The sequence below is a fragment of the Podarcis melisellensis genome, assembly GCF_964234715.1.
Source record: "Podarcis melisellensis genome assembly, chromosome: 2".
In the NCBI taxonomy this organism is placed as follows: Eukaryota; Metazoa; Chordata; class Lepidosauria; order Squamata; family Lacertidae; genus Podarcis; species Podarcis melisellensis.
The window spans coordinates 33,824,797-33,845,681 of NC_138529.1; the positions used below are offsets into that span (position 1 = coordinate 33,824,797).

The 20,885-nt window shown below is 42.0% G+C and overlaps 2 protein-coding genes across 8 annotated transcripts in view; one reads left to right on the plus strand and one right to left on the minus strand.

Annotated features, from left to right (window-relative positions):
• MYO15B (myosin XVB) overlaps window positions 1-3,097 on the plus strand; it is an 83,038-nt gene extending 79,941 nt beyond the window's left edge. The window contains exons 63-65 of the mRNA XM_081896670.1: window positions 410-543; window positions 1,579-1,719; window positions 2,626-3,097. Coding sequence (XP_081752796.1) covers window positions 410-543; window positions 1,579-1,719; window positions 2,626-2,685 — 335 coding nt within the window. The 3' untranslated portion in view covers window positions 2,686-3,097. The remainder of the gene's footprint in view (window positions 1-409; window positions 544-1,578; window positions 1,720-2,625) is intronic.
• A 734-nt stretch (window positions 3,098-3,831) lies between these two features.
• Window positions 3,832-20,885, minus strand: part of RECQL5 (RecQ like helicase 5) — a 48,236-nt gene continuing 31,182 nt past the window's right edge. For 5 of the 7 annotated variants that reach the window (XM_081899586.1, XM_081899588.1, XM_081899587.1 and 2 more), the window contains 12 exons: window positions 19,791-20,018; window positions 17,595-17,691; window positions 15,645-15,681; window positions 14,022-14,080; window positions 13,408-13,481; window positions 11,675-11,768; window positions 9,991-10,125; window positions 9,017-9,657; window positions 8,260-8,335; window positions 7,253-7,504; window positions 6,290-6,362; window positions 3,832-5,783 (listed from right to left, as the gene is read on the minus strand). In XM_081899586.1, the coding sequence (XP_081755712.1) occupies window positions 5,683-5,783; window positions 6,290-6,362; window positions 7,253-7,504; window positions 8,260-8,335; window positions 9,017-9,657; window positions 9,991-10,125; window positions 11,675-11,768; window positions 13,408-13,481; window positions 14,022-14,080; window positions 15,645-15,681; window positions 17,595-17,691; window positions 19,791-20,018 (1,867 nt within the window). In that variant the 3' untranslated portion in view covers window positions 3,832-5,682. Of the gene's footprint in view, window positions 5,784-6,289; window positions 6,363-7,252; window positions 7,505-8,259; window positions 8,336-9,016; window positions 9,658-9,990; window positions 10,126-11,674; window positions 11,769-13,407; window positions 13,482-14,021; window positions 14,081-15,644; window positions 15,682-17,594; window positions 17,692-19,790; window positions 20,019-20,885 lie in introns of those variants that run through there. The other 2 variants (XM_081899589.1, XM_081899590.1) reach the window with 2 other exon arrangements.

The window sequence follows — 20,885 nt, forward strand, 5'->3', positions numbered from 1 at the left end:
ATGCATTCATCCCATTAGATTTACCCTTGCGCAATGGTATTTTCGTCCCGTACCTTCCCCAGAAGAGATGGGGTGGGGTCGGAGCTAAATCCTATGCTAACAGAACAAGGGATTTGTGTTCTATATTGGATATAAGCCACTGTGTGTGACTGTAGAACTGTACTGCATTATCAATAATGTGACAAATCACTGCTTCTGTAGTTTTTGGATATGCCAGGGTAGTTGTGCCCTCTGGCTGTGGCAGCCTTGGGAATACCAGGCACGGCACAATAGTCTTGCCTTTTAGCCATATTCTTTTCAGGAGATGGGGCAACCCCACTGCTACTAGAAATAGTCGGCAGCAGCAATACAGTGGTTTGGCTTGGCCTGTGGGGTTTGACATCATGACCGCTTCCTTCTCTTGTCCCAGAGCACGTGATCCAGCTGCCGCTTTTTGGCTACAACGTCTACACTGTGGAGAAGATCAGTACACTTGGGATCCCCACGCCTTGCTTTGTAGGAGTGAATGAGGAACAGATCGTTGTAGTGAATGGGAAGACCCAGGTATGGCTTTAGTAGAAATCCCTGGAGTATTAGCAGCTTACTTTAGAGTAAGTAGCAAGTGCAGGGTGCCTAATCCAGATCAGGACCATGCTGGGTGCTTTAATCCTCACCCCCCGCCCCCCATCTGCTATCCTTACCTGGTTCAGGGAGGCATTAATGCATTAAGAGGAAAACTCACATTGGTTTCAACTATAAATCACAAGTGTGGTGGACCAACATGGGCTGGGGCCTCAAAATAAGGGAGCATAGCCCTTTGCTTCCTGGGTCTGCACACAAAAAAAGAAAATTCATAGTTGTATCTAGTTTAACTTTTCTGAAATGTTCATCTGTTTCATAAACTCAACAGTAAGAACCCTTTATGTATCTCATAACGTGGGCTCTGGTCCATGAAAGCTTCTTTAACTTCTTCAGCTTTCAAGAGGTCACAATAATCCTCGTTTTTAAACAAATCAGTGAGTTTCCATGTGATTAGGCTGAATATAGTAATCAGCATGTAAATGTCATAGCTACCCACAGTGAGCATTACCCAAGTGTGCTTTGGCAGGCTTCATACAGAATCTGAATTAACCTTATTATTTTAATAGTACTTACAATAATTTCAATAAAGAATAATTGTGGAGAATGATGGAACAGAGTAATTTCCACAAAATTTTCAAGTTGTTCTTTTTTTTTTTTTACTATTCCTGCAGCTGCATTATGGAATATCATGAAATGGGTGTATAGAGTGATTTACATTTTGAGAAAAGAATGTCCCTGAAAAGGCAGTTTCAGGGGGAGGGAGACTCTGCTATGAATATTTGCTCAGTTCAGAGGACTGCTGTTGAATTAGGACTCCTAAAAGGCAATTTGAAACATGCATTAAATTCTGTGAAAGCTCGTGTGGACAAAATAACAGGAATTAACTTCTCATATGATTGGCTACTTATGAGAACAGGACGCTGCCATGAGATGAGTCACTGACCTGATCCAGAAGGTCATTTTGATCCTCCACTGCAATATACGTGTCCTAACGGCAGTTTCCCTCCCTTCACCCAGAACCTTCACAGCCTCATTCCACTGGCGACGATACAGAGGATGCGGACTTTGCGCCCCATGAATGAATCTGGGCTTCCTGGCCTGGAAATTAACTACGGCTCAGCAGCAGATCCCAAAACGATTTGGTTTGAATTGAAGCAGGTAATATCCCTGGTTGTCGCCTCTTAAGTTAAAAGATCCAGATGTAATTTTTAGCTTTGCACATTTTGGGCCGTAACCAAGTTTACAAAAACAGACACAGCACAGTTGGGAGATCCAAATCTTTCAAGGGTTTAGCAGTATTCTACGGCCTTAAATTAGTCTTATTTCTGGTTTGTGGCATTCCCCTAGTGCAATACACCATAATAGAAGCCTGCTCTTTCTACAACCAGTCATTCAGGGCTCTTGGCAGAACTTATTTCTAGAGGTTAAAATCAAGTTTCCTGCTTGGCAGGGGGTTGGACTCGATGGCCCTTGTGGTCTCTTCCAACTCTATGATTCTATGATTCTAAGTGAATTTCTAGCTACCCCAAGGCACTGACTGGTATGCTACAAAGAGGTATGTTCTGCTGCTAGAAGGCAGCAACTCATGGGATTAAAGGCAGGAAGCCTGTTCTGCAGCATCCATGCTGTATGCTTGGGGATAGGGTACATCTCTGGCCTGCAGGAAAAGAGCATAGTGAGGAGTCTTTTATCTGGAACTAAACCCACTGTTCCTGCACGTGGTTCCCTGGAGGTGCTACTGCCAACCTGTGTAGCTGAACCACAGGAGAGTGTTGCTTTTGAAGCAGGAGAAAGACCGCCATAAGGGAAAACAAGTTAACTACAAGGCTTTTGACTACTGGATTTTGTTTTTTTTTTAAAATTACTTTCACAAGGAACACCAAGCTCTAGTAAACGAAGGCTCCATCTGGATCTCACTTAAAATTGTTTTTTTAGTTGATGTAGGCTTCCTTTTGGAAAGTAGAGGTGCAAGTACAAAATGAAACGATTTCTCAAAATGAGGGAGAAGGAAGTAGAGATGGCAGATGAGGGACTTTTGTTTCATTGAAGTTTCTATCTTGACAGGCTAAAGCATTGTACCACACGATTGCCATCATCCTAGAAGAAACCGAATCTGAGGCTTAGTGAGTGGCAGAAATGTATTTTTTTGAACTCTGAAATCATAAAGCTTCATGCAAATTCTGTTCATCGCAAGCATCTGAAGTAAGCACTGTTACCTTGGTTCTTGTTCTGCCTCCTAAGCAAACCTCACTGCAGCAGATTTTCCCTCTTTATTCAGATGCGTTGTTTTTTTTAAAAAAAAAATGTTTAGCCTTTCAGTTACTAGAGAGCAAAACTAGCTTAACAGATCTAGACATGCTTCTTATTACATGTAATGAAGTTCAAGGAAGGACACGGGTATTTACAGTTTGTTGTGCTAAAAGCAGATCCAGGTTTACCAAAGCATTGCTGACTTTCACTGTTACTGGCGCTGACAAATTTACAATACCTAGATGTTCAGGTATTATTAAAACCCTGGCATTCTACCTTTACTGTCCTCAATGGCTGTCGTGACTCTCCTTGATGCTTGTTTAATTGTGGTTCATATATGTGCTCTGAGCAGCATCAGTACAAATATTCCTTTGTGATTTAAGTCTGTGTCCCTGCCCCAATACAGAGCACTCAAAAATGCCAACAAAGGGGTAGTTATTGTAGATATCATTCATGTGTGGATCTGAATAGTAGAAAAACTGGAATATGTCCCTCCTTACAGACCACAGGGGCAGAATGCCCTACCAAGAGACGCTTGCCTGGCACCATCCTATTTACTCTTCATTGTTTGGCAATAATGTCGCCCTTGAGGGGTGGCAAACTGTTGATTGTTGCTCGTGGTATGATAGATTTTGTAATGGTTTTGACAGCTAGAGCTGGGCCGCTACCGCGATTCATTGTCTGAAACCGGTATGGCGTTCACATCACGACTCCTGAGCTGCCTTCAGATGGCAAAGGCAGGCAGATGCACAGAGCTGAGAACTTGCTTCTCAGGCTCCATGCGCTTGGCTGCTGCTCGCCTTTGCCTAAGCAGACAAGTGGCTTATGCAAACTGGAGGGGGCCAGGAAGCTCGCCTCTCAGCTGATCAAACCCCCCTACCACTCTTTCTTACGAGAGCCAGAGCAGTATGGGGCTGGGTGATGTTATCTTGGCTGCTTCTTCCTCTCCCAAGGTGGGTAGGAAGATCCTTCCTTTGTATGTGTGATTTCCAGTGGTAAAAATAATGAGATTAAGCAGTATAAGCTCTTTAACATTCATTTTATTAGCAGCTCACCATGAACCTTTTAAAGTAACAAACCCCTAGCTCCCAAGTGCAAGCTATTAAGAAGGGGGTCCCTCTGCCAGGCCCACCTTTGTCTAGGGAGTTTCCACTAAAGGAAAAGGTTAATGCTTCTCTAAGGCACAGAAGAAGAAAATACAATTGTAAAAAACCATAATCCCAGCAGGGAATCTACAGTCTATGCCAAACTTGAACTATACATAAATAAAGCAGCATCTTCCTGCTAAAACCCCTGGGCAATTTTGTCACAGTAGTCTGATAAGATGACATGAGAGGCACAATGCAGCAATATGGCTTTAAGTGAATACTTGCACAGCCCTCATACCAAAGACTCTGCTGTGCAGACTCACCTCTGCCCAGTCAACTGTGATATTTGGAAGGCTGGTTCTTTTAACATCCTGATGGACAATACAAAGTGGCTAATACAAATGGCTACATCTCATATAATAACCTGTAAAGTATTTTGCATATACACCTGAAAAACATAGTTCTGCACATGCAACACACTCATGTTTTCTGCAGGTGCAAATGTCCAGGACTCCTTACCGTGCATCAAACGCGCCTGTCATCACAGAGATTTTGAAGCAGCCCTAATGTGAACCTACCTGGAATCACATGTCAGTAATAAGCTATTTGCAAAGGTTTCTGATTTCTTTAGACTTATTCCATATGCACAAAGAAAAATGCAATTATACATTGCAATGGCAACAACTTTCCTGAAACATGTATTAGGCCTTTTCATCAGAAGGTAGTCCTCCTGGATACAACTGTTTACTGCAAACAAAAAAAACCAGAATATAAACACTGGTAGCCACCAAATAGAATTTGGTGGGAAGGGTTGCCCCATGGCCTCTATTTATTCCTGAGGTTTCACAAAATATAAAACTCTTCAACTTATGTAAGCAAGGACATGCCCTCAAGCCTTGAAGAAGGCTGTTCTCTCCTGAAAAATAAAATTGTATTAGTGTCTCACTACATGTTGCATGCATTTGTATGTAACACAACTCTGATGGCCATGGGGAGCATAGAAGTTGGCAAACATGTATTTCGCAACCTCATGTGAGAGTGGAGTCATTTGGGATAACACAGCTGGCAAGAACTGGCACCAATAACATCCCTTGCCCTGTTGTTGTTACAAAATCACCCGCTTCCCATAGCAGCTTCTCTCTGTTTAAAGAGGTAGCTTTCTGATTTTATTATACTGTAGATTGATTTCATGCAACCTTTAGTTAGGCCCTAAATTTACTTTCTGACAGAGAGAATTGTCCCTGGCAGCACTTCTCATTCTTACTGCAATATGCACAGTTTAAAAAATAATAATTCTAGTGCAAGGAGACACTTTTCAGCACAAACAACACAAATCAAAAGGGACCTGGGCAAAGCAGCTCTGCCAGACTCCCTTCCACTGTATCAAAACGAGAAAGCCTTCTTCAAAGTAAATGTATTCCATGACAACTCTGAGTGATGTTGCTGCTGCTAATTAAAAAACATAGTAACGGACTGGGGGTTGAGGCAGGAAATCTTGGGTAGCAGCAAGATTCCTAGTCAGCGAAAGAATCAATTACAATCTTGTGGTATGTCTAAAACAAGCAAAGTTGACTGTATCACAGGGCAGCCTTGTAACTTAAAATTGGTGACTTCATCTGCACAACAGACTTTTCCTAGCTAGGATAACAACTCAAAGGCCTTTCCCCCAGGCCAGTGCTTAACTGGGTCCACCACCACCCGACTCCCAGAGCTACGATGATTCCTTTAAGTGCTTGGGGTCCAGCAGCCACAGGAAGCAGACAAAACCAGTGCCTTTCAGGTGTCATGTTTCCAAGCTGGTTAGCTCCTGCCAGTCTGTCTCATTTTCACACTTGTCACGGGTTTTGAAAAATTCCTTGATCAGTCTCTGTGCTTCTTCTTTTACTACAAACAGAAAGTAACACACAATACACTGATGCCCAACCTTGTTCACCACTGTTAACTATAGTATCATTTAACTTTGTCTCCAGGCCATCTATGAAAAAAAAGAATCTGCATAAACCTCCCTTCCCAATAACACACAAGCAAAATTAGGTTAGTTTGCACAAATGCTCTGAACCATGAAAATATTCCAGTGGCAAATGCTGTTTAAAGAATAGGGGACTCGGGGAGAATGAAATGATCTACCACCGAAACACCGAGGAGATGCTAAGGAATGAAAACTATGTGCTGACACCACATTCCACATACACCTTCCAATTCCTATACCTTAGATACACCACTTGCATATTTCAAATATTTTCTTCAATTACACATATTAGATTATTTTACCCTACCCCCCACCCACCATACACAGCTGGCTGCCTGATCATTTTGTACTGGTGTTAGATCCAGGTTCTACTGGTACAAGGCACTAGACATTCCTCCCCAGCCATCACCTGATAACTCACCTGTCTTACGGAGAGGACCCTTGTCTGCAGCCAGTAAGTGAGAGAGGTGCCGGGCAAACCCTTTAAACAAATCCTGCCAATTAGGGATGAAGAAACAGAATGAGCATAACAGGGTTCTCACCCTCACTGACATATGATTGCTTTTGTGTACTCTCTGGGACATCTTGGTACTCCTATAACGTTTCCCATATTCTAATGACTAGGTGCCGAGACCAACATGGTAGGACCTAGCATCTTCTAGTTGTGCAGCACCCAAGACATGTATCTGACCTAATGAACTAATCACTTAGAAATAATTAAAAAAAAAACCAATGTCTTGTAGAAGTGAAACTTGTTGAACTGCAAGAAGTTCCTAAGGAACAAAGTCACAATGTAAGTATTTAAGCTCTCATTACTACCACACACGATTTAAAAACAAACACAGAATAAGAGTACAGTGGTACCTCGGGTTAAGTACTTAATTCGTTCCGGAGGTCCGTTCTTAACCTCGGGTTAAATACTTAATTCGTTCCGGAGGTCCGTTCTTAGGCTGAAACTGTTCTTAACCTGAAGCACCACTTTAGCTAATGGGGCCTCTCACTGCCGCTGTGCTGCCACCACGCGATTTCTGTTCTCATCCTGAAGCAAAGTTCTTAACCCGAGGTACTATTTCTGGGTTAGGAGAGTATGTAACCTGAAGCGTATGTAACCTGAAGCATATGTAACCCGAGGTACCATTGTACTGTTGTCCCACCAGTATTTTTTTCTGATATTGTCCATCTAGCTCACTGAACATTGGCTATGGGAAAGGGTAATATACCCTGCTCTTTCCAGAAATGGTTTACCCTCACCCTACAAGGGACCCAAGACACTGGCCAATATAGTGGAAATGGTCTCTCCATGCTGCCAGTTAGATAGGACAGACAACACTACTTCTAGGCACCCCTTCAAGAGGAGGAAAAAGCAACATGGCTCATAACCAACCTTGGAAGCAAATCTGCCACCTTTGTAGAAAGGGGTCAAGTATTTTACAACAATGTCTGCCGTTTCCTTAAGTGACAATGCCTTTGTAGTTGGCTGGATGATTCTGGTTGTTCCTTCTTTATCAACCTGTGACAAATTGGGATCAAACGTGACTTTCTTTTTCATCAGCCCATCAGCTTTCCCCTCTGATTGCAATGTGATGGAAGACTTGGTCATCATCCGTAGCCTCTTTCCAGAAGGGCTTCCCAGATCCTTGAGCGAGAACAAGAGAGGAACAAATACTCATGAAAGGAATGTTGTGAGAAACAGGGAACGCATAGCCTCGGCCAGCAATCTACCAGAGTTTCCTAACCTATTTCTTTGTGCCTTCCTAATGTCAAGGGACGGGGTAAAGATCCTTTCCAAACACTTTAAACCTTCCAGAAACAGAGTGTGGCTAGCTCACCTAAGAAAGTAAATGTCCCTCTTCAGGTATTTGTGTATAATTGCTCTTGCTATGCCTATTCATTACCAATGGCCCACATAGTTGGGAGCAGGTCACACCCTTGCTGATTGAATCTTTTCCCCCCTTTGTGCTCTGTGTATAAATAGGCTTCTGCATAGTCCTTTGATCTCATTAAAAAAAACAAAAACCTTTCATCTCTTAATACTTGGAATGTAGGTAACCACTTCATTCTTCTAATGCCTCCAGCTCACAAAATTTGATGCCACAATATATTTCTTAGTCTTTAAGTTGACACAACATTCTTTACAACAAACAAACATGTGTGGCCTCCTGGGATTTGCCCCACACATGCCAAATGGGGACCACTCTTCCTGCTACCCCAGTAATATTAACCATGCATGCATATTCCAATGGCCACACCTTAGTCCCATCCTAAGGACTGAGTGAGCTTTCCCACTGTAAGTTCCTGCAAAGCATGCTTCGCCTGTATCTCAGGGATGTTTTTGTGTGTGCTCCTATGCAAGAGAGAGAAGGGGATTTAATAATAGTAATGAAGTATCACCTCAGCTGACCCTGGTCTCTTTCCATTATGGTTTCGACAACTGTTTGTTATTCCATCTTCAATGAAAGGCTTAACTCTGTGGGGGGATAGGAACAATCAGATAATTTGTTCAAGGATGGTATATTTATGGTATTCAAAGGAAGCAGTAAAAACAACAGTCTTGACGTGGTTTTCAACAGGTGAGCTACGGAAATAAAAAATTGAGTTGGGGCCCTGATTTTTAAAACTAACAAATTCTATTAGCAGCTCCTGCAACAGACACAGATGCCACCCACAAAACATCTGTAACCACCTTAATTTTAAAAGCACAGCCTAATAAATATTTGAAATATATTTTAAAGACTGATTCAGCTGAGAAATCTGTGAATTTAAGCAATCCAAGCATATTTATCATCCATTTGCTGTTTAGAAAGATTTTACTCGACTAGCAATATTATTATTGTGGAAATTAGTTACAGATAGTTAACACCCATGGAATGCCCGACTCAGGCCTGCTTCTGCAACTCCAAACTCAGTTCTAACCATCCTCCTGATTTACAGCCCAGACACCTTTGCTTCTGTTCTAAAAGCCTTTGCCAACGGTCCAGATCAGAGCTATGTCAATTCAACGGCTGCCTTCAGCCTGAGTCTTAAATACAATTGTGAAGGAACAGCTTATGAATAATCACTTTTCTTCTAACCTTCTACCAACTGGGAATTGGGTGGGTATCAGTTGGGAGGCTGGGAAAGAGCAACAACAAGGAAATATACACCTCACCTTGGTTTTCCAAAGGTTGTTCCTGAGCATGAGGGTTCTATTCCTGAGCTAGGAATTCTAACAGTCAGACCTTCTCCTGCTTTTTCTGATTCTTCCTCTCCTACACGGGATGCGCTAGCTCTTTCTTCTTTGGAGACCATTTCAGTTTCCTGAGATTCTGCTTTCTTGTCACACGTTCTTTGGGAAGGAAAGTGAGGTAGTTCATCATGGTAGCAGTTGTTCTCTTCTGCCAAATCAAGCTCTGACACCAAGGACCCTGCTTTGGGGATGGAGAAGAATTTTGATATCTTCTGAGAGTCTTTCCTAGCTGCTTCTGCCAACAGCAGCTGTTTCTTACTGGGTTTGCCTCTCTTGGTGGGACTAACTCCCAAGCAGGCTATAGCATCAGAGGAGCTTTGCTGCCCCTTCTTCTCAGGAACCTCCTCGGCATTTTGGCAAACTTCTTCAGCCACTTTCGCCTGTCTCTCAAGTGTGCCATTAATGTCCATAGGCTCAGGGTCACAGTGGTGGCTTCCCTTCTGGTTAACGTCCTCCTTCAAAGGCTTAACTCCATCATCTCCCTTGGCAGCCAGAACTTCTGAAGTGGACTGGAATACATCAGATGACTTCCGAAATCCAATCCCCACCCTCTTGGGTTTGAACTACATTAGAAAGAAATAAGATGAGAGGTAGCTAGAGGGCTAGTTTTTGCCTACCTGCCTTCTGTCTTGGAAATCAAATCCTAGTCCAGGCAAACTGTAGATGCGCCTTAAACTCAAAGACCACCTCACACATTAATGTTTTCCATAGAGAAAAAATGGAAACCTCATAGACACCAGGACACAGGTTGCTGCTGCAAAATCACTTTTAGATAGATAGATAGATGATAGATAGATAGATAGATAGATAGATAGATAGATAGATAGATAGATAGATAGATGATAGATAGATAGAGAATGCTATTTAAGGTTCTAATAGTGCCTATTTGCACTTACCGTATTCACCTTGGACGCAGGGATGAAGCCATCATCAGCTGTTGCCACTGGTTCAGTCTTCAACTTGGAACTGCCATTGACTCCAAGGGTGGAATACAGCTCCCCATCTTTGGAAGCCTTGTTAATTTCGGTTACCTTTATGTAACAAGAAAGGGGAAAGTTGTCTTGATAAGCTCTCTTATGCACAGCATTTTTTGCAACACAAAGCAAGCACAGGGTTCACAAATTCTGCTCTTCTTGTCCAAACTAATTGATGCGGAATTCGCACCACCCTTAATTCTCTAAGTGACCAGTAATGCCTTAATACAGCACAGGGTCCATTCTTGTAACATTCTAGCTTGGATGCACTTCAATTAGGTTTGCTATTGTTCATTTACTGGTACTTCAGCTCCTTGGTCGAGCCAGGATTATAATACGTTTGAATTTTGGAAATTTAAAGTTTATGATTTTTCTATTTCCTTCTGAGGAAACTGAGTAGTTCAGTGAAACGAGGTTTGTAGCCAGTTAAGGCTTTGTTCTATTTTAGGTTTTTCTAATTTTTTCCCTTAAGCTTTTTAATTTTTATTATTTAGTTGATTTCCACAAGATAATATTTCTAGTTGATTACTTCTTGTTTCAGGGATTTTCACGGTATTTTATTTGTTTTGTGCAATTTCCCAGAGAGGAGCTGGCAGCTGCTTTGTTCCTTCCTGGTCCTTTTTGCTGCTGAACTAAGCTAAGCCGAAGTTTGGCTTAGCGTTTGATCTAAACTGGGGTTCTAGTTAAGCTCTCTCTGCACTAAGCATGAGCTGCAGCCAAAGTTTATTGACTCACAGGAGGTGGGGGGAATGGAAGAGCCAGGCCGCCAGAACCAGATCCTCACTCTGGCGCTAAGTTGACTGATTGTTTACCGTATTTTTTCGTGTATAACACGCCCCCATGTATAATGCGCCCCCTAGTTTTGGGGACTCAAAACTAAGAAAATGGGGGGAGATTGCCCCCATGTATAAGACTATCTTTCCTTTTAACATTATTTTTTAGTAAAAAAAAAAACCTAGTCTTATACACGGCAAAGTATGGCAATTTCTATACTGCTTAATATATTTTAAAATATCTCTAAGCGGTGTACAAAAAACTGCTCCAGATGTTAGCTGAGCACTGCCAAAACAAGGCAGAAGTGATTGTATATTAGGCAGTTGGAGCAATGCACTTTTCTGTAATGCTTAAAACCACTCAAAGTATGGATTTATACATATGGAAGGTCAAGACAATAACTCAAGTGGTTTAGAATTACCACCTCAGTGACCATCAGTGGAAAGCAGGCCATGAATTAGAGCCCATTTGTATTTCTTCGACAAGCAACACAGAATTACATGAAGCTTGCAGAACTGTATAGCTTCAAAACCCACTGCTCATTAGAAAAACAAACGAAATGCTTTCAGAATGATGTCAAAACTTTTGTCATATTCTCCAAACTACGCATCTGAGCTTTGCTTCAGTTGAGTTCTAGCCTGCAGAAATTAAGGGTCTGCCCAAACACCCTCTTCTAAGACAGCAATGAGAAAAGATGAAGTAAGCAGTGTTTTCTCCATAGTACACACACAGAAAATATCTAGCCACTTTCTCTAGCAGAGTTGCATATTTGAGAAACCAACACATCAGGGAGATCAAATGAAGCCCCTTAAAACTACCAACTATTTCTTACCTTCTTTAAAACAGTCGCCTTGTACAGGTTTGCCATTTTACTGGCCTGGAAAGCTTCATACTCCATTTCCACAGCATGTACTAGAACATCTGAGCTGAAACACAAAACAGCTTGATCAATTGCAGTGGGACATATTTCTCCAATAACAGAGGAAGTTCTCCAACACCTGTGAGGTCAGTTACTATGGAAGAAAGGCTGGAACACTAACAATTAAAATCTTGGTGCAGAAATATTGGTGGAAACTTATGGTTAATGTGGTGTTTGTGTGGGCAGTTGGGAGGCAGGGCAGAAGACAGGGGTCTAAGAGCATATTTCCCCCCTCTGGATTACTTTTACCCTATTATGAAGGTATTTCTACCGTTATCAGTGAAGTATCACAACCTCCTCTGTGATTTCAAAATAATACGTTTGTGCAGTATATTACTACCCTCTAGCGGGAACTAAAGAAAATTGCAAGCTTCATAGAAAAAACAGGGTTGTAGCTGTTAAGATTCATTTTTGCACACCCACCTCAACCTATTCAGAAAATATTGCAAGAAATGATTTTAAAAATGTTATTTTGGCTTTAGCACACAATATTGTCTTCCTTAAAGGTGAAGGTAAAGGGACCCCTGACCATTAGGGTCCAGTCATGACCGACTCTGGGGTTGCGGCGCTCATCTCGCTTTATTGGCCGAGGAAGCCAGCATACAGCTTCAAGGTCATGTGGCCAGCATGACTAAGCCGCTTCTGGCAAACCAGAGCAGCACACGGAAATGCTGTTTACCTTCCTGCCAGAGTGGTACCTATTTATCTACTTGCACTTGATGTGCTTTCGAACTGCTAGGTTGGCAAGAGCAGGGACCACACAACGGGAGCTCACCCTGTCGCGGGGATTCGAAACGCCGACCTTCTGATCGGCAAGTCCTAGGCTCTGTGGTTTAACCCACAGCACCACCCACGTCCCTATTGTCTTCCTTAGGAGTACACAATTTTGAATTCTAATTTAAAGTATGACATTTAACTTGAAGTGCTCAACTTTCTTTAAGTTTTGATCTACAAGTTTCAAGCAGTTTCCCCACAAACCTGAAGTTATTTATAGCCCCCCTTCCAAAACCAAAAAAAAAACCCCAAAACCTTTCGCAGTGCAACTTTGGAACATATACAGGGTGAGTCCTTTAAAAGAGGCCCTGTGGATACAGAGTACACATGTTCCACGGGGCCTCTTTTAAAAGACTCACCCTGTAGAAACACATTAATAGAACCCAACTAATAAAATGATAAAAAATTGTTCTTTTAAAAACTACCTTAGAACAACAGGCACCTGTTTCTCATGCTCCCAAAAGCAGTGAGAGGGAATGAGATGTTAAAACGTTGGAACCTGCAGCATAATATTACTGGTGGCTGAGAAAGTATTTCAAACCACAACACTGCATTTTGCAAATGGCTGTGACATATAAAATTAGGTTAAGGTATATAAGTTGATCCAGCACTGGTGGCAGGAGCTCTCTCTTCCTTGCTTCCCATCACTACCACTGCATGTGCACAAGTATGCACATGGAAAGCACATGAGCCACTGCAGAGAATGGGAGGCTTGCACACCTCATGAAGGGAGGGCTGGATGGGAGATATGTGCACATGAGCCCCTAGTGCCATGCACCGGCTTGCATAAATTCCCTGGCTTGCATAAATGCCCACTGCTTGCCCTACGGAGATCTATGGGGCTCCCCCCGGACTAGATAATAACTTCCTACCCATCTCTTGTTAGAGCTGCTTCCCGGTTGTTGCTCAGTGCTTCTTTCAGCATGTTCAGACAGTGTTCTCTAGCCTAAAATTGAAGGATAAGAGATGAGAGCCAATTTCAGATTGCAGAAGGAAAATGAAGCATCATCTATTCTAACTAGCAGTTCTGGGACAGTACAAATAATGTAAAGTATACTCAATATCAATTTTTTGTATTGTAATTTTTTGTTGTGAATCTCCCTGAGATCTTCAGAGGTAGGGAGCTATACAAATTTAATAAATAATAATAATCAAACCTTCTTTCACTACTATGTGGACATGAGTAATCTTTTCCCAGCTGCTCTATAATATCTGCTGTTGTCTCTGCATCCTCTCCAATTTATTTGCTTTCCTAAAACCTGCCAACTGAAACTGGACAATATACCCCAGTTACATTCCTATGCTACAATCTAATATAGATCAAGATGCTATCCTTCTCTTAAGGCATTACACCACACCATGCTTTTATGCCTTCACCCCATTTTCATCAGAGCTATTTTCTTGCCAGTTATTTCTCACGCCCATGTTGTAATCCAGGTGGGGAGGGGAAAGGAGCTTGGTGTAAGTAATCACAGCCCCTTCTTACCTTCACTGTGATTTTAGCTATTTTTCTGCTGGCTGCATCCTTCAAGGGGCAATCAGCATCTGCAATGAGACAGATACACAAACATTTTCTGACATGTTGCCTTATCTCTTGCAGTAGATGAGTGGGTACAAGAAGGATATAGCCATTTAAAATAATAACCTAGACAAGTATCCAATGTGGTGATAGTACTTTTTAGAAGCTTTTTTATCACATGTTTTAATATCTCCAAAATCCTAGATAGCAGATTTTCTAAAGTATTCTTCAAGGATAGGTGCTATCCTTGCAATCATTTAGAGCTGGAACCAGCCTTTTGTGTTTTTCTACTGTAAATTCTATCAAGAAGTCAGAGAACGTTTAATCTATCCCCTTACAAGATTCCTGGTGAATCTTTAGACACCCTTGTGAGAATCATATTGGAGGGAGGTCTAAATAAACCCACTACTGAGCAGGTGGCACTCTATTTGATTGGCATGTAATTGGTGATGGCTCAGCCAGGGTATTTACGTGTCCTCTAGTTTGTCCTGTGTTTCCCATGCTGATCTAGGGTTGCCATTTTTGTAAAAGTCAGATGTGAGGGCGATCTGGCTGCAACATCTGTCACCCCATCAATTGCCAGGGTTGATTCAGCTTATCTGGCTGGCTAGGCGGGTGTCTCCTTCACTGCTCCATGTGCATCAATGAAAGACGACAACCATCTCATACAGAAGGAGTGTACCATTCTTTGGTCAAGGGTATACAATAGCCACGCTCCTCTGCCAGAGCCTCCAAACAAGCTCAAGGTCTTTTTTGTTAAAATCAGTTAGGCGGTGTAGGCCTTTGGCTTGCCAGGCCCTTACTTGGATGCTTTGGGATGCATAGTGGAATAGTGGTTGTTGGGTTGGGGGAATTATAGTGGAGATGAGGTTGGGGACAGTTTCCCTACTTTTTCCTTCTATCCTTTAGCATGGACTGTGTGAACCTGTTTAGTGTTCTGGGGATTTTCCTTAGTTTGTTTTGAAGGAATGGATACGCTGTAGTGGGAGTCTTTCTGACTGTATCTATTTCCAATACCATTATTAATAAATATGAGACTCCATCTTGAACTTCTTGAAAACGACCCGGTGACTGAGGAATTTGAGATCCAACACTGGCCTCCACTTCTTGTGGCCTTTTTTTTTTTCAACCACAAAGATTGAGCAAAGTCCTTGAAATGTTTCCCAGAATTATTTGCTTCCCCGCCTCCATCACGTGAAGAGGGTCATAACCCAACCCATCTCATCGCAAACCATTTGGTTCATCGGCAACCGGCTGAAATATGTAAATTAACTGTAGCTATTGGGTTTGATACACCCATAATTTTCATGTGAAATGGGAAACAGAAATAAGAAATTGATTTGGGCAGATAGCAATCTCTCCAACTACTTTTGCTACAGTCAAGTTTAAGCCCAATTTTTCTGGCAATAAGCTCATCATTGTGGGCGACACTTAACTTTGGGTCAAGCATTAACTCCTGAGCTCTTTAGCTTCATTTACAGATAGTGCTATACGGTATAAATAGTAACTTTAGTCATTGTAAAATCCCCAGAAAGAACCATAAATGTTTTGTCTGAAGCATCTGATCTATGAAGTAATGCAGAAATTTACCTGGAGGGACAAAGTTGTCTTTTTCAGGTTCCTGGCCCTGAAAGAAATGTAAGAGAGAAAATTCAATGACATAAACCAGGCAAAACGTATCTAAAAGTATAGGCTGGAACATAAGACTAGATTTAGAATCTGAGGGTTTTTTTACACAAAAGACCTTCCACATTTACGCAACAATTTTTAGTCTGAGCCAAAGCTTGCTAAGGCTTTGTTAAACGGCGTGAGTTGATAATGAATTGGAACAATCTAAGTAAGAACTGGAAACATTATAAAAGGAATGGGGGACTTTCACCACATACAGTGGGAATGCCATTTCTAAAAAAATATTAAAAGCTCAATAACAGGAATTACAATGCTATCCCAATGGATCTGGAATTTTGTTTTTTCATTGAATTATATGGAAAGTACAGTAAAAAATAAACATAATAAATTTAGTCTTATACACACTGAAAGCAGTACGAATATTATAAACTAGTACATAATGACTGCCAACAATAGAAGAATGGATTAATAAAACATGGGCATTTGCCTTAATGGCAAAATTAACCTGATTTACAAGAAAAAAGACAGCGGGAAGGTAATTTTAAGAAGTGGAATTCATTTACTGAATATTGTAGGAGAAACACAATACTTCCCCATTCAGCAGGTGGTTTCATACTGTTTTGAGATGTAAGATTAGATGTATAGTAATGGCTTATTTTATGACATTTGTCATAGTTGTAGACTGAATAAATAAAATTGCTACCTTATTTTAACAAATGGACTAATCAAAAGGGAATAAAGCAAAAAATATGTGGGGCAGCATGAGAGGATGGGTGTGTAAGTCTGTATGTGTATGTGTGCACATATATTGATTGCATGGATGGACTGCACACATATACTGTATGCACCTTGCATTTTGAAGACATAAAAGCAGAAACAAAATAATCCATGGGATAAAACATTGGGTCATTCATTTTCTTCCAAGCTGGTTTGAGCAAAGAATTAGAGTTGCCTCTATTAAGTGCCTCATCTCTATGTTTTCTTCTACAATAAAGTGCGATTTTACATTTTCTTGTATTTAAAAATGTCATTTTATAATATGCAGCTGCAATGCATAACAAGGAATGGTTGGCTTTTAAAAATAGCATTAGAGTTACTAGTTAAGTCTTAGAAGGACCCTTCATTTAGGCAGCAATTTAGCCCAGGAGTTCTTTTTTTCTGTGTGAAAATCAGACACCAAGGAAAGCCATCCACTTTTCATCCCAAAGTCCCTAATCTGCACAGATGGGGTTTGGTTTCAAGACTGAATGGGACTGCATTCTAGTCACATAGGAAGGGGTGGTGAATTCAACCAAGAAAATGCTTGGAGACAGAAAGAAAGCACACACAGAGATAGGCACAAAAAGGCCACTTTAAGAAATCTCCTCATTAAGCACCCTGTGGTAAAGAATCATAAAAATTGAAAGAAAAAGGTACTATTCTCTAACTAAGAAATGTCAGAGCAAGGTAAGTTCTTTAATGTGTGAATGATTTCTCTCATATTAACATAAGAACACAATAAAGACCTCATGGTAACACTTAGGCTGCAATCCTATACAGTGGTACCTCTGGTTACGTACTTAATTCGTTCCGGACGTCCGTTCTTAACCTGAAACTGTTCTTAACCTGAAGCACCACTTTAGCTAATGGGGCCTCCTGCTGCCGCCACAGCACGATTTCTGTTCTTATCCTGAAGCAAAGTTCTTAACCCGAGGTACTATTTCTGGGTTAGCGGCGTCTGTAACCTGAAGCGTATGTAACCTGAAGCGTATGTAACCCGAGGTACCACTGTACCCTTTTACCTGTGAATAAGTCACGCTGAACTCAGTGAGGCTTACTTCTGAGTAAGCACATATAGGATTGCGCTGTTACCTACTCTTTTCCCACCCGTCAAGATGGTACCCGTCTCCTGCGAGGACGTTACCAACTTACCTTGCGCAGACTCATCTGCCTCTTATAAAAGTTGTTCCATTCCCTTTTCTGATGGTCCTCATTCGTTTCAGCCACACTCCCGCCGTCTTCATCATATCTGAACAATAACCCGGAAACAGTTGGAAACTGAACAGGAAGGTTGCCCAGAATTACTTCAAACATTATACTGGCATCAAGGAAATTTGATCTAGCAAATACATCACAATATCCCAGAGGATTGTGGGCCTGAGTCCCAGTCAGATTTCATTCCAGGGTGAGACTCTCACATTTCCAGGTTTTCTCTCAAATAAATCAATCCAGAACTGATCATTTCCTCAAAACCAACACAGACTTCTATGTTCCTCTTGCCATGTGTTTTATCGGTTGAATTCAGAGAAGATTGAGTTGAACTCACTTGGGCAACAGGGTCTTCCCAGCTCCCCACTACTGTCCCCCTGTGCCCCCCAGAATTTGCTCCTGGAGGCCAGAAGACCCTCTCTGGTCTGGCATGAGAAGGATCAGAAGAGCTACAATGGGACAGGGAAATCAGAGGAATGTGACAGGGCACAAGTGTTTTTTCACTCATGCAAACCCTCTCTAGACTGAAGCTGGTTCATTTATGAATTGTTAGCATCAGAAACATATGTGTTAAATAATAAGTCACTTTTAAAGTTCCGAAGTTTTAACTACTTAAAAGCGATCACTTTCCTTTAAATACCACCCTGCATAAAAAGAATACATTTACAGATGAGTTTATGGAAAATATGCAAGTCAAGTAGAGCAGAAAATTAAATCATAAAAGGTGAAATATAAGGCTGGTTTATCTTCGTTTCATAAGTACAGATGTTAACCGCATGCAATGATCAGGGGATAACAAAAGAGAAAATATATAGTGCAAACTATTTCATTTAACCCGGAAGTAAAAGGAAAACGGCAACTTAACATTTGGTTTTAATCTTTCTGCTGCATACCAGAACAAAACGCTGGTCACGAAACAGAACAAAGGCCAACCTAGCCAAAATTAAGCACTTTCAGATCTTGTTGTTCGCAATGGGAGAGTGGTGCTAAACATACACTTAACTTTCCCATTGAAATCAGTGAGTCATTTGCTTACGGTCACTAGTCAAATTCTTCTGAAAAACCCCCAGCCATGCTGCTGTGAGCACTTTCTGGAGGATAATCAGAGGCAACAGGGCAAGAGATGAATGTCTGGGGCACTTGGAAGCTAAAGAGGACAGTGACCTGCTTCTTACAGCATGGGCAATCTTTCTCTTTCTCTTCCCAGGGTGCTCCCATCCCTCCTTTAAGAGGGATTAGAAAGCACAACATTTTGCCAGAAGCTACTGCTCTCTCTGTTGTATCAATACAGAACAGGGAGGAACAGCTGAAAATACCAAGGTCTAATTTCACACTATTACTGACTCCAGCAGTCTCACTGAAAATCTCCCTGACTATGATGAGATGAGAGCTGGGCTTTGCTAAGCGAGACTGAGGCTTCCCCCAAACCTAGTGCTAAAGAACAGAATGGATGAACCCTACTTCCTTCCAGCCCTAATATTCAGCAGAAGCCTTGGATGTGTTCTGGCTCTGTGCTTGCCAGGAGAGGCACGAGTGATTTGGCTTGCTCTTCCATCAAGCCCATACGAAGAGGAAGGCTCTGTTGTCGCACCTCCCCTCCCCCTGCTGCCAATCCTTCAGCCATCAACTGCTTTTTGACCTCCTTCTCCAACTTCATTGCTGGAGAAAGAGGAGATTTCCTCCTGGCTCCGTTTGGAGAGAAAACATGAGGTCAGATACAAGACCTTGCCACTTGAGGGTGAGCCTGCAACAACAAATTGTTGGCTGGCCAGTAAGAACAACGATATTTGTTAACCCCCGGCTGCATCACGACATAAAGGCATTTATGCCACATTTTTAACCAGCGTTTTCTTTTTAACCTCTTTTCTGTTGGTTCTACTAAATCCAGCTATCAACTCCCAGGCTCAGTTACACTTCAAGGAGTTATCTATTCCTCTGGCTGATTCATGAAGTCATAGTGGCTGCTGAGGTCATGGCATTTGGCATAGTTTGTATGCAGCGGGGAGGGATTCGGGACTTCAAGTATGAGGAAACTACTAGTCCCAAAACAACTGAAGCCGCCATAGGGGAGAAAAGAGGAGAAATCATTATTATTGTCATCAGAACTCACTTCTACTGGAGTCAGAAGCAAACCCATACCTGCTGAAGCCACCCATGCCTCTTCTGCCTCCTTCGTACAGGTCTGGGTCAAAGGCATTCCAAGAGGAAGCAGAGGGTCCAATGCAGGTTCTATTCCAGCCGCTGCCGGTGTGTTCAAGTGCCTCTACGTGCTTTTTCACTGCTGCTGGATTCTTACAGTAATCACAGCACTTATTGCACTGGGGGACGGCATCTCCAAAATAGTTGGCTATAGCGGCATGACGACAACTAAGAGGCAAAGACAGAACAATATTTCGATGGAAAGGGGCAGCAAAGCGACTTTGCTCTAAATCAGGCATAGGCAAACTCCGGCCAAGACACATCATATGGGGACTTCCGGAGAGGAAAAATGGCGGGTGCCATGGCAGCGGGCAGCTCCTGGAGCCAGCCAGAGCCAACTGCACTACCAAGCTGGCTCCAGGCTGCTGAGGCTGCCGCAGCCACATTTCCCGGGGACATTCCGGGGATGGAATTTGTCTGGGGACAGATTTGCAAATCCGGGGACTGTCCCCGGAAACCAGGGATGTCTGGTAACCCTAGCCTAGAGAGGTGTTATAATGGTGATCAAATTAAAAATAACCTCACAATCAAGGCACACTGCCACAATGGGAATAATTCAGAAAGCAAAGTTTCTAGGTTACCTGAATCTGGAATTTGCTGATTTTTAATTTTAGAATATTCAAGCACATGGCTTGGTGGCCACAAATGGTTTCTTGACAGTCTCTCCTACTCGCTTTTAAACAGAAGGTATGTTAGCAGTTATGACGCTCCAAAATGCCAGCAATATTTAAAAGAGCTACAAAGAAAACTTTGTTTCAGGGCTGCTTTATAATGCCTTCCACACAACCAGTTGCAAACACAGTCAAAGACAGGTACACACTCAAGCAGAAAAATATTGTGGTTCGCACTTCATGATCTTCATGTGAGGGCATCAAACAAGTGGCTGAAAATGCATTGAACTCCTTGCAGTATGAAGCAGCTCTTACGTTGCTTGGGCAATAGTATTCCTCTGGGAAAGGGTTTTATCAAACAAAGTTGAACCAGAATCTAGGCAAAAATTTCTGCACTCACAACAGGATTTCCCTCCCTCTCTTT